Here is a 15,268-nt window from a genome sequence, read left to right on the forward strand (position 1 = left end):
GACACACACACACACATACATACATGATGGACTCCGACACACTGACACACACACATACATACATGATGGACTCCGACACACTGACACACACACATACATACATGATGGACTCCGACACACTGACACACTGACACACTGACACACTGACACACTGACACACTGACACACTGACATGATGGACTCTGACACACACACGATGGACACTTTGTTTAAATCCTATATATTTAAAGTATCCTCTAGGCCACACAAGAAGGACTGGGGTCCCTGCTGAGTCTTGCTTGCTCAACAGGGGTTTTGTTCTGGGTTCTGGATTGTAAAGTTGCTTTGACACAATGTTCATTGTAAAAAGTGCTATATAAATACATTTGACCTGACTTGACATACATACATGATGGACTCTGACACACACACAACTACTGTATTGTACTATTGTGACTGTATAATTCTTATCTCTGCTGCTATAAAAAAAAAAAAACCTACGCTGCTAACTGCACATCAGAATATGCTTTTCTACCTCACGTACCGTTTACTCGGTACCATGCACTGACCAACTACTTTTTAGCTTAGAAATGCCTTTCTGTATTTATTTTAGGCCTTCTTGTATTTATTGTACTGTTGTCTATCTGCACTGTGTACTGTACAGTCTTGCACTTTTTGTTCTATGTTGCGTCCTGGTCCTGGAGGAACGTTGTTTTGTTTCAATGGAACACACACACACACACACACACACACACACACACCTATAAATCCTACTTATTTAAAGTATCTTCCAGGCCACCCAAGAAGGACTGGGGTCCCTGCTGAGTCTTGCTTGCTCAACAGGGGTTTTTGGTCTGTTGGTCCTGGATTCTGTAAAGTTGCTTGTTCATTGTAAATAAAAAAAAACCTATAAAAAAACCCTAACTGCACATCAGAATATGCTTTTCTACCTCACGTACCGTTTACTCAGTACCATGCACTGACCGACACTTGTCTCTAGTCTTGTCTCCTTTAATTACTTTTTAGATTAGATATGTCTTTTTGTATTTATTGTACTGTTGTCTATCTGCACTGTGCACTGTGTACTGTACTGTCTTGCACTTTGTGTTCTATGTTGCACCCTGGTCAGCATGTTTAGGCTATTTATACGGCGGAACGTAGGTCGTATCTTAAGTGTATGTCATTTTAATCAAGTTTTAGATTTAAGTGTGACAGAAAATGTAGTATTTTCCCTGGTGATGTTTTCATTAAAGAATTTCTGTCTTTCTGTGTTTAGTGTTGGGCAGTGCGTTAATATGTGTTAGTGATTGTTAGTGTGGTTTTGCATGATTGGCAGGTTGGTGCGATTTCCCCTGTAAGAAGGTGCTTATGTTAAAGTTTAAGTACCTGCTGGTGATGTCCTAGTACCAGATACCACAGCATAGCTTCAAATACCTTGAGCTATTTAGACAGCATAATAAACAGGTGACTCTAATGTTTTGGCTTATCAGGGCACATCCTATAAAGGCAATCAATCATCTCCAAGGGGTTTCATGAACACAATAAGTTCAGTGTCCTTCAATAGCCTCCGTAGTCACCAGATCTGAATCCAGTAGAACGCGTTTGGAGTGTGTGATAGGTCTGGAGATTCACAACATGAATGTGGCGCTGACAAACCTGCACCAAATACCTAAAGCAGCCAAGTCAGCATGAAACAAAAGCACAAGAGATGAGTTTACTTTCCAACATCTTGTTGATTAAAAGCCTTAAAGGGTTAACGCTGCTCTGAGAGGTCCAATCAAGAGCTGGTATGAAGTTCCTAATAAAATAACAGCAACTTCTGTACAGTTAAATAAAACACACAATAACAAAACTGAAAAGCTACAATGCTATATTAGATAATGTTGGATGAAGTTGATGCCTATGCTAAGCTAAATCCACAATACTATACTGTATAGCCACCGAAGCTAACAAGTTCTGCAAATGTCATTTAGACAAATAATTACACGAATATATTGACTTCAGCAGCAAAACAAGTGCGTATAACAAAACGACATTGATTCTCGGACACTGAATCGACGTGTAACCGAGTTTAAATCGGTTTGTCCTGAAAAAGCCGTGCTAACATGCTAATGCTAATAAAGTGTTTATAAGACTTACGGAGATTCAGTGATTATTTCTCACTCAGCAGCGGCGACTCTCGCTCCAAACCAACATCTTCATCTCATCCCCGTCTAAATAACAACATTCAGCTGGAAGCATCCCAGTAATCAGCTCACATTCCCGGCGCTGCTTCTCTCCGTGTTGTTGTTTTGCTTATTTCAGGCCCTGAACCAAAACACACTCAGCACCGACCGACTCCATGTTAACTGCTCGCACAGCAGCATTGTGGGTACAGCGCTCGGTTCCCCGGCGGCGTCCCGAATCACACACTGATCCCTACATAGTGCACACTTCTTCTGTACTCGATCATCCAAATATAATCAGAGCGCACCGCAGTTTTGTTCAGATAATTCCGTCTTTCAAACCACTAATTAATTCACCGAATGACAAATTAAAAAGAGTTAAAATACGCCAAGTAGTGCACTACATTGAACTACTATTTAGTGTACTAGTTGTTTATTTGAGACGCAGCCTTAAACCTAAAAATACATAAACACCACAGCGCGTACTATTATTTATTACTAATAAGTATAATCCCAGCTAACAACATTACGTTCTGAGAACGTTCCCCAAACGTTCCACTTTGGTTGTATGAATGTTTTATTAGAACGTTCCTTCAACGTTATTTTGTCCAGTTTTCTTGATGTTCTCAGAACGTTTTTTTAAAGTTATGAAAACGTTCATAGAACGTTACCTAAACCTCATTTGCAACCATAATTTTACATTTTCTGAATTCAGCAGACGCTCCTATCCCGAGCGACTTACAGAAGTGCTTCCATAGTGAACATTTCATTCCTCTAGTTTAAGTAAACAGTCGAAGAACACAAATCTGCTGAAACCTGTTAGAACCAAAGTGTTTTTTTAATTTTTTTATTTTTTTGGAAATGGAAAAAATTGTTAGTAAGTAAGTACAAGTCAGCTTAAGTGTTTAGTAAAAAGGTGATGAAGGTTTTTAATCATTTTTTAAAGACAGCAAGAGACTTAGAAGTTCAAACAGACAGGGGAAGTTCGTTCCACCACTTGGGTGCCAGAACAGAGAAGATCCTTGATGCTGATGCTCGTCTTCCTTTAGTCCTGGGTGGAGGATCAAGTCGAGCGAGACTAGAGGCTCGGAGGTTGCGTGGTACAGAGCGGGGTTTGATTAGACCGCGAAGGTAGCTTGGGGCTGCTCCATTTTTGGCTTTGTAGGCGAGAATCAGTGTTTTAAACTGTTTTAAACTTATTTAACGTTCTGGAAACGTCTTGGAATGTTCTAAGAACATTTTAGATAAGGTCCTCTGAACGTTCCCTTAACATTCCATTTTGGTTGTATGAATGTTTTATTAGAACGTTCCTTCAACGTTATTTTGTCAGTTTTTTGTCAGTTTTCTTAATATTCTCAAGACATTTAATACAAGTTAAAGAACAAACCCAAAACATTTTTAAATGTTTTAAATGTTACTTTAACATACTTTTAACATAACTACAGATAATGTTAATCCAAGACAATGTTAATCCCTCTGTCTCTGTGATATATTGGATGAAGGAGATTGCAGGCAGGGAGAGAATCCGTTTAACTCTGCACATTTATTCTCAACACACACACACACACATTCATGCTTCCAACCCGTTACGTGCATTTACTTAGTAATTCTACCCTCATTATCTTATATAGTCATTAAGTATTTACTGCCACCTTCTAACTGTTAACTTACAGTTATATATCACTAAATACAATTCTAATATACTACAGTCTTGAACCCCCCAACCCCCTCAGACATTACTATTAATTAAAAAAATATCTGAATTACTCAATTACACAATAACATTTGCTATGATGGTCTAATTCAAACAGTTCATGTGATAATACTGACATAAACGGAGGCAAAATCAATGCAAACATATTTATTTTAAAACATGTTTTATCATCATCAATCAAATTCAATTGAATGAACGAAAAATGAAAAAGGAACAATTCCTCAATTTTGGAATGGAAAATGGAAATAAAAATATATAAATTCTAATGTAAATGGAAAATGGGGGAAAAAACTAATAAAGTTAGGTAGTAATTCAGGGCGTCTCTGCATTTTCCACCTGCAAAGTAAACAAAGAGGTTTTTTAAGTATTTTCTGCATATTTATCAGTACATGTAAAACATTTTACACTGTGACCAAGTCATTCTGGGCAGCTAAAATACAAAGCTTCCTTGAAGTTATGTTGCAGTCTTTAATTTAATTTAAGTCTTCAATGTGCAAGAGGTGTCTGTGGTTCTTTTTTAATGGTTGAATTACTCGTATGTGTGATTTTACAGTGAAATAATATAGTTTTTCATGTTTATTATTATAAACTGTTTAAGTTTATGACTTACCATCTTGGTACAAGATTTATTTTTTATAATTATTTTATTTTTTTATATTACAGATGTTGCTCTTGATGATAGTGATTTATTGTTTGATCATTTTTATTTATTTATTTATTTATTTATTAATTAATTAATTTATTTATTTACAAAGCATTCCTAATATTGTTTACTGACTTAAAACGAAAAAAAAAAAATCTAATATAATATCTAATATCAAATTAAATAGAATCTAAACTAAACTCATAAACAATTTATAATAATCTAATATATATATATATATATTTATAATTGCAAAATTAAGATGTGATTTCTTAAAGCTCCAAACTAAACAGATCATGGAAGTAAGGTCAGCGTTTTGGCTGCGCATATTTTGCGCGGTGCTGATGCGCACTGAGACTGAGATTATGGCGTCGACTCAGAACCTGAGATTTGGGAGTCAATTTCAAGAGTCGATTCCTAAAATTACTTCATTATTTACAAATCATAAAAACAACAATACAAAATTAAGTTTATTTCATTAATAAGTGTAAAAATCAAGACAAAAGTAAATTAATTTTGTGTAAAGAAAATGACAGCACGAACAGAAATGACAAAAAAAAAGCACGAAAAACAGCTGAAAAATTGAGAAAAGTAAAAATTTAAACAAAAATACACAAACGAAGGTGACAAGAAAATGCTAAAGGGAAAAAAGACTGGTGGAATGAAAAACAAACTCATTATTTAAAAATGAAGAACATAGATGAATAAATAATTAATACATCTTTTAAAATGACCGAAATTAACTAACAAATTAACTAATAAAAAGATAAAACACGAATAAAGGAAATAAAGAAAGTTTTTTCTATTTGTTTTTATTTAATCTTTTAATCACACGAATAAAAAAAAAACAATTTAGGTCATCAATTTTACTGTTTAAAATCGACTCCACAAAGTGCCAAAGGAAAAAACAATGAAGAAATGAAAGAGTAACAAAATATTAAAAAAGGAAAAAACTAGATGAATGAATAATTATTAAATCTATTAAAAAACAGAATATACCAATAAAAAATAAAAAAAATATAAAAAAAAAATCAAAGTGAATAAACACGAATGAAGGAAAGAAATAAACGTTTTCTATTTGTTTTATTTTAATCTTTTAATCACACAAATAAAAACGATCGATTTTATCAATCCTTCTGCTTGGAATCGACTCTACATTCTAAGAACCGACTCCTCCTTCCGAATACCAGTGTTCAGAGAATCGACTCTTTTCTTAATCGACTCTCGGTTGTAGAGTAAACCATCCGGCTACAAGATGATCCAGCGGGCGCTGATTTTATTCTCATTATTTATGTGTAATGTGGTGGAAGCGAAGCAGAAAGATTTCTACACGTTTAAGGTGGTGAACAGCAGAGGAAAGTTAGTTTCTTTGGAGAACTATCGGGGTTCGGTAAGTCTGGAGGGTGTAGAAGTGATTTTGATGGAGAATTGAACGTTTGTGCATGTAAATCCTGAAGCATTTCAGTTTGCATCAGATCTGCGGTTTTGTTCTTGCATGCTGCTTTTATTTACACTTTCACATTTTACTTCATTTTTCAGTGAATGAATAAAACACTAACAACAAAAACTCAAACTTTCTGCTGCTTTGCTTTTCTTCACTCCTCCTGCCGACGTGGCAGAACTTGTTCTTACAAGTTACACATTTTATACATCATTTCTCTATAATTCTCTTTATTTTCATAATGAACTACACTCCACAAATATACCCTTAATATTCACTTCAATCCTGCATTTATTACTACTATTTAGAATAATACAGACTCATTAAATCTCATCTGGTTCATAATTATAGCAGACTTGTAGTGAGTGTAAGAACCAATATGAGAAAATTAATAATAATAATACATAAAATAGCTGTGTTTTGTACTAAATATACACAGCAGGGAGCAAAAAGTGTCTGAATGATGACATAAATGTTTTAAAAGCTTTTAAGAATGCAGTAAAAACAATAATCACAAAAACAACAATTAACTACCACCCAAAACAACCCAATCTTATAGTCTAAACACAGTAGGAAAAGCAGAAATATGCCATTAACAAGGAATGAAGAAATGAAGAATGAATGAAAAGATTGTATGCATGAACAAAGGGAATACAGTATAATAGAACCAAAGGATAAGAACAGGAAAAAAAAAAAAACACGAAACAGTTGAATGTGTGTCAGCGGTTAAAGTACAGGACTAGAAAACTGGAAGGTCGCTGGTTTAAGCCCCACATCTGCCAGGTTGCCACTGTTGGGTCCTGGAGTAAAAGGCCCTTAACCCTCAATTGCTTGCAATGTATACAGTCTCAATTGTAATTCGCTTTGGATAAAGGCGTCTGCTAAATGCTGAAAATGTAAATGATAAACAAACAAAAATGTAGAAAGAAAGAACACAAATGTAAAAAGGAAAGAAAAAATAGAAAGAAAAAGAACAAAAATGATACACAAAGTAATAAAGCTCAACCTCAAGACCTTAGGAGAATGAAATGAAAAAGAAAGAAAACAATCAAAACGACCAGCAAAAAGTGGTAAAAAGAATAAAAGAAAATAGAGAAGATTAGAAAAATTAGAGGGAAAGACAAATAATTCAGTTCTTGAAGAGACTGATAGAAAGTTGGTCAAACCGCTGCTCAATAAACGGAGCAATGTGTAATTACATGATATTAAACACTAGGTGGCGCACTGCAACAAAATAATGTCATACAAGCTGTTACAAGTTCCCAATGCTCCTCTAAAGAAAAGACATGATCAGCATCAGTACCGAGGGTCAGTTTAAAGGGTCATCTTCAACCAACACCTTTGACGGTGACTGGAGGCAAGGCTTGAACCCAGGTCTTCAGGATCCTTGCTGCGGTGCACTTCACTCTGTCTGCCTTCTAGACAATGTTTAGATTTAATGGGTGTCCATTCGTTTTTCTACATCATGATGCCATTCCACATCCTTTTTTCTCTCCAAAACTTATTTTTTCCTCATTAAGAAGTGGAAGGTTGTTGGTTCAGGTCCCACCACAGCCCGGTGTCTGCTGTTCAAGGGAAGCGTTATTCACAGTAGCTCTGTCGCCTCACAGCAAGAAGGTCCTGGGTTCGATCCCTAGGTGGGGCGGTCCGGGTCCTTTCTGTGTGGAGTTTGCATGTTCTCCCCGTATCTGCGTGGGTTTCCTCTGGGTGCTCCGGTTTCCTCCCACAGTCCGAAGACGTGCAAGTGAGATAAACTGGAGATTCTAAATTGTCCATGACTGTGTTTAATATTAAACTTGTGAACTGATGAATCTCGTGTAATGAGTAACTACTGCTCCTGTCATGAATGTAACCAAAGTGTAAAACATGACGTTAAACAAACAAACATATTCACAGAAGTGGTAAACATGCTCCTGTCCTTTCCACAGTTAACACACAGCCAATTTTTAACAGTGTCTTGATGCTCCAGGGAAAACAATCCAGGTATAATCCCGGTACACGAATCCGCGAAGTACCGGATTATAATGTAACTGTACTGTAAGTCGCTTTGGATAAAAGCGTCTGCTAAATGCCAAAAATGTAAATGGTCAGGTAGCTAAATACTTTTGGCCATATAGTGTAAGTGTAGTGTATTTTATAGCAGTGGTACTCGCCTGTTTCCACAGAAAGCCAAACCAGTTAGGCTCTGTGAACTAAGTACCACAGTCATGTTCAAATAAAGGAGCTGTTGTGTAACGTAAACACAACTTGAAGTTAAACAAAAGGTGGAAATACACTATAGTCAAAAGTATGTGGACACCTGACCATAAACATGTCAGAGATGGGTGTGTGTGTCCATGTACACACTCTATGTACACACTCTACAGTACACTTCCGATCGCTTACATTCCTGCACGTTTGTGTTTGTGTGTGCACCAGGTATCGTTGGTGGTAAACGTAGCCAGCGAGTGTGGTTTTACCGAAGAACATTATAAAGACCTGCAGCAGCTCCAGCGGGATCTCGGCCCGTACCATTTCAACGTTCTGGCTTTCCCTTGTAACCAGTTCGGCCAGCAGGAACCCGGGAGCGACAGAGATATCGACAGCTTCGTGCGGCGAGTCTACGGCGTCTCGTTCCCTCTGTTCAGCAAGATCGCCGTGGTGGGAACGGGCGCCAACAATGCCTTCAAATACCTGACAGGTGAGAATCACACACACAGGGTGGGGTGCTGTAGAAGTCTATACCACCTGTAGAAAGTAAAATTAAGCAGAGGTGGAGGTTCAGGATGGCTGTAGCTACCTCGGAACCAAATTCCAATTAAAATAATCTCATTTATTCAATCGGGAGAACTGAATTCCAGACAGTTCTGACCTCCTGTTGGCTTTTTACCCCAGACCGTAGAGGGTAAGTTCATTGTAGGGCAACACACACGTACTCATTTATTTATTAGGATTTTAAAGTCATGTTCGTTACACAAGATTCATCAGTTCAAGTTTAATATCAAACACAGTCATGGACAATTTAGTATCTCTAATTCACCTCACTTGCACATCTTTGGACTGTGGAAGGAAACCGGAGCACCCAGAGGAAACCCACACAGACACGGGGAGAACATGCAAACTCCGCACAGAAAGGACCTAGACCGCCCCACCTAGGGATCAAACCCAGGACCTTCTTGCTGTGAGGCGACTATCCTCCTAGGGGACTGGTGCAAAAGACTGGTGCAGAACCTACAGTAACTAATGTGGTGGAAAAGTTTTAATCTTGTCTGCAGAGAAGGATCGTGAATGCTTCCTTGTAGGATGGTGGAAGATTCTTAGCTAGAACACAGGAACTGGTCTAAACCAGCTAGAACTGGGTTTTGGGGGTCATACAATGCATCTGACGCACTTCTTATCACGTACACCACTTTGGTTAGCACTGTCGCCTTAAAGAAAGAAGGTCCTGGGTTCGATCCCCAGGTAAGGGGGTCTGGGTCCATTCTGTAAGGAGTTTGCATGTTCTCCCATGTCTCCGGTTTTCTCCCACAGTCCAAATACCTGCAGTCGATGAATTGGAGATACAAAATTGTCCATGACTGTGTTTGACATTAAACTTGAACTGATGAATGTTGTGTAATGAGTAACTACTGTTTCTGTCATGAATGTAACCAAAGTGTAAAACATAACGTTAAAATCCTAATAAATAAATAAGTATTCTTGGAAATTTGGAATATGACAATCATGCCCTGTTTACATAGCCATATCTACACGCTGTAAGTAGTAATTGATTATGTATTAATACTTCTAGTGTAAATTAACATTTTTCTCCCACACTAGGATAATCAATCTTGCAATGGTACTATTTGTAATGCAAAATTGCACACTATACTGTTTAAACTGAACCTTTCATTCACTGTTTTTTTTTTTTTTTTTATATATATAGATATTTTTATATCTTATCTTATACATTAAATTATTTTTTTTATTTTTTTACTGCACTATGTGGACGTGTTTGTGTGGTGCTTGGAATGTTTGAATTGCTGCAGTTTCTTTTTAGGGATCAATAAAGTAATCAATCAGTTAATCAATCAGTCAAATCCATGATCATATCCGATACAGACAGTCAGACAGAGGTCCAAATCCGAGAAACGACCAGACTCATAGAGGGTTATAAAAGTCGTGAGGTGTGTGACGGTGAGTAAATGAGTCCACCGGTCGATCAGTCAATTTCAGCGTCTGCAGTTTAATTACGTCCAGCTAGACAGAGAAGCATCCAGAACAGAACGTTTTATTTATAGCAGGGGTGATGGAGGATAGCTAGAGATTTAACTAGTCAGTGGGTTCAAGGGAGAAATTCAGGGAGGGACGCTTCAGCACGGCTGTACACATCTTTTCATTCCCATGAACTGCTTTATCCTGGGGAGGGTCAAGGCAGGTCCGACTGGCCAGGAAACACTGGGTGCAAAACCGGAAATCACTGGACAGGGTGCCAATCCATCGCAGGGCTTTGCCCAACATCCACTACCCCCTAGTCCCAAATCATATCTATCCTCAGATGTAGCCAATCTTGGCTGCGTAGATGCCTGGCTGGCCGATAGCACTGCTTTATGTAGATCTAAATCCATTTAAGACCCTTAAACTTTGGGGTAAAAAATACAGTAAGAAAAAAATACCTGAGCGACATGTAGTGGTGGTGTGGGTGCAACACGTGGCGGCATTGGGGGGCACAGTGGCTCACAGCAAGAAGGTCCTGGGTTCGATCCCCAGGTGGGGCGGTCCGGATTCTTTCTGTGTGGAGTTTGCATGTTCTCCCCGTGTCTGTGTCTGTTTGTTGCAAAGACGCAATTGAGGTGAATTGGAGATACTGAATTGCCCATGACGTTATAATCCTAATAAATAAACAAACAAACGAACAAACTTGGAACCATTGCTGCCTCAGTCACTGGCTGTGAGTTTAACATGCTGTGTCTGTGTGGCTTCCTTCCCACCTTCCAAAAACAACCCTGTAGGTTATTCGGACGCATTTACACAAACGACTGATCAAATTCTCTTTACAGAGTCTACCGGGAAGGAACCGGACTGGAATTTCTGGAAGTATCTGGTCGACGTGGAGGGTAAAGTGGTGGGCGCCTGGGGTCCTAAAGTTTCCGTGAAGGAGATCCGGCCGAAGATCACCGAGATGGTGCGACAGCTCATCCTCAAACGCAAGGAGGAACTGTAGGGATATAACGACAAGAACCGCATGATTGAGGAGGACGTGTCCTCGGCGACATATCTGTGGATCTGCACTGGTATTTTTTTTAATTGGAAACTGAAAATCACTTGGATAATCACAGAGAGATCGTAAATACAGGAGAAGATGCATTTCGGCCTCCAGCAGGTTCTAGCATGTGTGTAATGGCAGGATATAGATTTTTATAGCAGTCCAGAGTATTATTGTTTTTATGTACCTGCACTGGTAGACGGGGTGCTAATACATAGCACAGAGCAACAGATGAGGTACAGTCAGTAAGTGTCCACCTGCAAGCGTAGCTACTAGATCAATGTGTCTTAATTATTTGGACAGTCAGTTTTTACTTACTTTTGTATTATTAAAGTGGTGCTCTGAACGTGTCGACTTTAATCTATTGTGATTATTTGTCATCCACCTCATAGCCAAAAGTATTTGGTCAGCACTTACACACAATTAATGATTAGTTGGTTGGACTCATTGTTTTCTTAATGCATTTCCACCAGATTGTCCTCCCAATCCACTCATGTCCATTCACTAACACTCGCCCCCTCTGACACGTGTGCAGTCCCGGACCACTCACGTTGTTAACTGGTGCATATAATCAGCCATGCTGTGCATTTAATCTCTGTAGAAAAGCAGTAGCAGTACACAAGGTCAATCTTTTTTGCACCACAAACCGGTAATCAACCGGTCCATGGCCTGGAGATTAGGGACCACTGCACTAGGATATAAAAGAATCCTTCATTTCCACCTTTCGGTCTGTCAAATTTCTGCTATTACCGTGAAATAAAAACATCCCGGAGCAACAACAGCTCAGCAGTGAAGCTGCAAATCGGAGTCTGTAGCCTAATTTCAACATGTGCAATGCCACACGTAAAAGCACACGGTGGTATCTCATATTAATGCCAATCGATGTGATGACAGGATGACCACATACAGTAAGTTCAGCCTTATAAGGTGGTATTTTTTATTTAAGGAGGTTTTGTGTAGATAAAAATTACACAATTATTTAACTGTGCTTCAAGACTGTGATTCCTTTTCTATTATCCTCTCATAATATAAAAAATCCACCTGATTATTCGTGGTGAAGGCCAAAACTAAATGTGCTCTAATCCGTGAAGATAAGAAACCTTGAGCAACAAAGTTACAAAAATACAGAAGGTTTTTATCTGTTGGTCCAGAAGTATTTGGACACCTGACCTTGAGCTTGTTGGGCATGATCAGCCATAACATTAAAACCACTCACTGTCCATTTTATCAGCTCCACTTACCATATAGAAGCACTTTGTAGTTCTACAATTACTGACTGTAGTCCATCTGTTTCTCTACATACTTTTTTAGCCTGCTTTCACCCTGTTCTTCAATGGTCAGGACCCCCACAGGACCACCACAGAGCAGGTATTATTTAGGTGGTGGATCGTTCTCAGCACTGCACTGACACTGACATGGTGGTGGTGTGTTAGTGTGTGTTGTGCTGGTATGAGTAGATCAGACACAGCAGCGCTGCTGGAGTTTTTAAATACCGTGTCCACTCACTGTCCACTCTATTAGACACTCCTACCCAGTTGGTCCACCTTGTAGATGTAAAGTCAGAGACGATCGCTCATCTATTGCTGCTGTTTGAGTCGGTCATCTTTTAGACCTTCATCAGTGGTCACAGGACGCTGCCCACAGGGCGCTGTTGGCTGGATATTTTTAGTTGGTGGACTATTCTCAGTCCAGCAGTGACAGTGAGGTCTGATCCACTCATACCAGCACAACACACACTAACACACCACCACCATGTCAGTGTCACTGCAGTGCTGAGAATGATCCACCACCTAAATAATACCTGCTCTGTAGTGGTCCTGTGGGGGTCCTGACCATTGAAGAACAATGTAACAGATGGACTACAGTCAGTAATTGTAGACCTAAAAAGTGCTCCTATATGGTAAGTGGAGCTGAGAAAATGGACAGTGAGTGTAGAAACAAGGAGGTGGTTTTAATGTTATGCCTGATTGGTGTATATTTGTGGGGATCTGGGCCTGTCTGTCTGCATGTGTCTATCTATCTATCTATCTATCTATCTATCTATCTATCTATCTATCTATCTATCTATCTATCTATCTATCTATCTATCTATCTATCTATCTATCTATCTATCTATCTATCTATGTGTCTCTCTGTCTCTCTGTCTCTATGTCTCTGTCTCTGTCTGTCTTCACTTGTCCTTGAGCTTGTTGGACACCCTGTACCAAAACTATGAGTGTTAACAGCTTGCAGCACTAACAGTTCCCACTCCTCTGTACAGACTTTCCTGTAAGCCCATTCAAGTCAAGTTAAAAGATTATTTTAAGGTTCTGTGTTATTTATGTTCCAATCGAGCAAACAAGCCAAACACTTTAAGCTTGATAGTAAAAATGTAAGAGTATATAATACTACTATATTCTAGTAATAATAATAATAACAGTAATAATACAAGTATATTACATAAATGATATGATTTCAGTTTTGTGGCAACAGTTTGGAATGGGTCGTTACCTGTTCCAGCCCCTGTGAGGTCCTGGTGAACACATGGTTTGACAAATTTGGTGTACAGGAACTTCAGTGTCCTGCACAGATCCCTTTCTCATTAATTCAATGGGCACAAATATTATTCTCAGAAATCGAGTGTAAAAATCTTCCCAGAAGAGCAGAAGCTATGGATGAGAGTGGGTTTTGGAATGGGGCGTCAATTAAGCTCATTATCTGCTATTCACATACATTTGTGTATTATATTTTTCACCAGTCTCTTTTATTCAGTCCTCTCATACTGACACGAGAAATGAAAATTACAGCTTTAGAGGCACCATCAGGAGAAGCTTGTTACCCTGCGATTATCCTCTCTACCTCATTATCTGTCTCAACATTACCTTTATTTCCTCACATCTACATCCCTCATGTCTTTGAGTGGTTACTTACCAGCCATTAAGAAATGAAATGATAATAATCATAATAATGTTCCATTACAGTATTTAATCTCCTGCTAGCAAAACATTTTTAATACAATTTTAGGTCCAAATGCAAGAAGAGCAGGATTTCAGTTCCCCTTTGTGCTGCTCTAAGCCCACTTTTATTCCTCGTTTCCTGCTTAATGTAGGTAATGAGGAGCTCTTTATGGATCTTGATGATTTAGTTTATTGAAAAATGGAACAGAAATAACAGCATCAGAGTTTCTAATGAAAGAAAGGGGCAGAAAATGTAAGATCATGTAAGATCAAAAATAGCTTTAATTTATATGGAAACCTGTTTCTGCCACCTAAGTTCTCAGCAGATATTCTGTTTCATTATTATTATTAAGTGAATTATTATTATTTTGAGACACTAAGTCATTATTTTGAATAGCCCACTACTGAGATCTGTGGATCCAAGATTTAAATCTCTCGGCCGGTCAGGCATCTGCATGGACGTGATCGGCTATGTCTGAGGGAAGAGGTGGCCGAAACATTCGAGCCATTTGGAGGTGCACTCAGTGCTGGTCCCAAACTCAAATAGAAACAAGAGGAAGGGCATCTGGTGTAAAAACTGTGGTCTGCAGACCAGGTCCGCTGTGGCGACGCCTAAATGCAAGAGCAGCCGAAACAAAAAAAATAATTGTTTTGAATGACTGAATTATCTCAAAATAATGACTTATTTTCTCAAGATTACTTAATATCTTAGAATAATGACTTAGTATCTCAGAATAATGACCTAGTATCTCAAAATAATGACTTAATATCTAACCCGAGATATAATTACTTAATATCTCAAATATATTATATCTCAATATTGGCTTAGTATCTCAAAATAATGACTTAATCTCTCAAAATAATGACTTATAATCTCAAAATAATGACTTAATCTCTCAAATAATGATGTAATATCTCCATATAATGAGATAGTGTCTCAAAATAATGACTTAATATCCCAAAATAATGACTTAGTATCTCAAAATAATTACTTGGTATCTCAAAATAATGACAAAGTATCTCAGAATAATGACTTATTATCTCAAAATGATGACTTAATATCTCAAAATAATGACTTGGACTTTCAAAATAATGACTAAGTATCTCAAAAATATGAGATAACATATCAAAATAATGACTTACTATTAAAAATAATGACTTAATAT

General features: G+C 38.0%; 2 protein-coding genes across 4 annotated transcripts in view; one reads left to right on the plus strand and one right to left on the minus strand.

The window, feature by feature from the left end:
• Positions 1–2,315, minus strand: part of tut4 (terminal uridylyl transferase 4) — a 32,391-nt gene extending 30,076 nt beyond the window's left edge. For all 3 annotated transcript variants that reach the window (XM_063014872.1, XM_063014871.1, XM_063014870.1), the window contains exon 1: positions 2,119–2,315. The gene's annotated coding sequence lies outside the window, so the exon portion shown is untranslated. The remainder of the gene's footprint in view (positions 1–2,118) is intronic.
• Positions 2,316–5,740: 3,425 nt separating this feature from the next.
• gpx7 (glutathione peroxidase 7) lies at positions 5,741–11,516 on the plus strand. Its single transcript, XM_063015594.1, has 3 exons — positions 5,741–5,891; positions 8,361–8,622; positions 10,961–11,516. Exons 1-3 carry the CDS (start codon positions 5,757–5,759, stop codon positions 11,122–11,124), a joined length of 561 nt encoding a protein of 186 aa, XP_062871664.1. The 5' UTR covers positions 5,741–5,756; the 3' UTR covers positions 11,125–11,516.
• Positions 11,517–15,268: the final 3,752 nt, after the last annotated feature.

Source organism: Trichomycterus rosablanca, chromosome 19 (assembly GCF_030014385.1).
Source record: "Trichomycterus rosablanca isolate fTriRos1 chromosome 19, fTriRos1.hap1, whole genome shotgun sequence".
Lineage (NCBI taxonomy): Eukaryota > Metazoa > Chordata > Actinopteri > Siluriformes > Trichomycteridae > Trichomycterus > Trichomycterus rosablanca.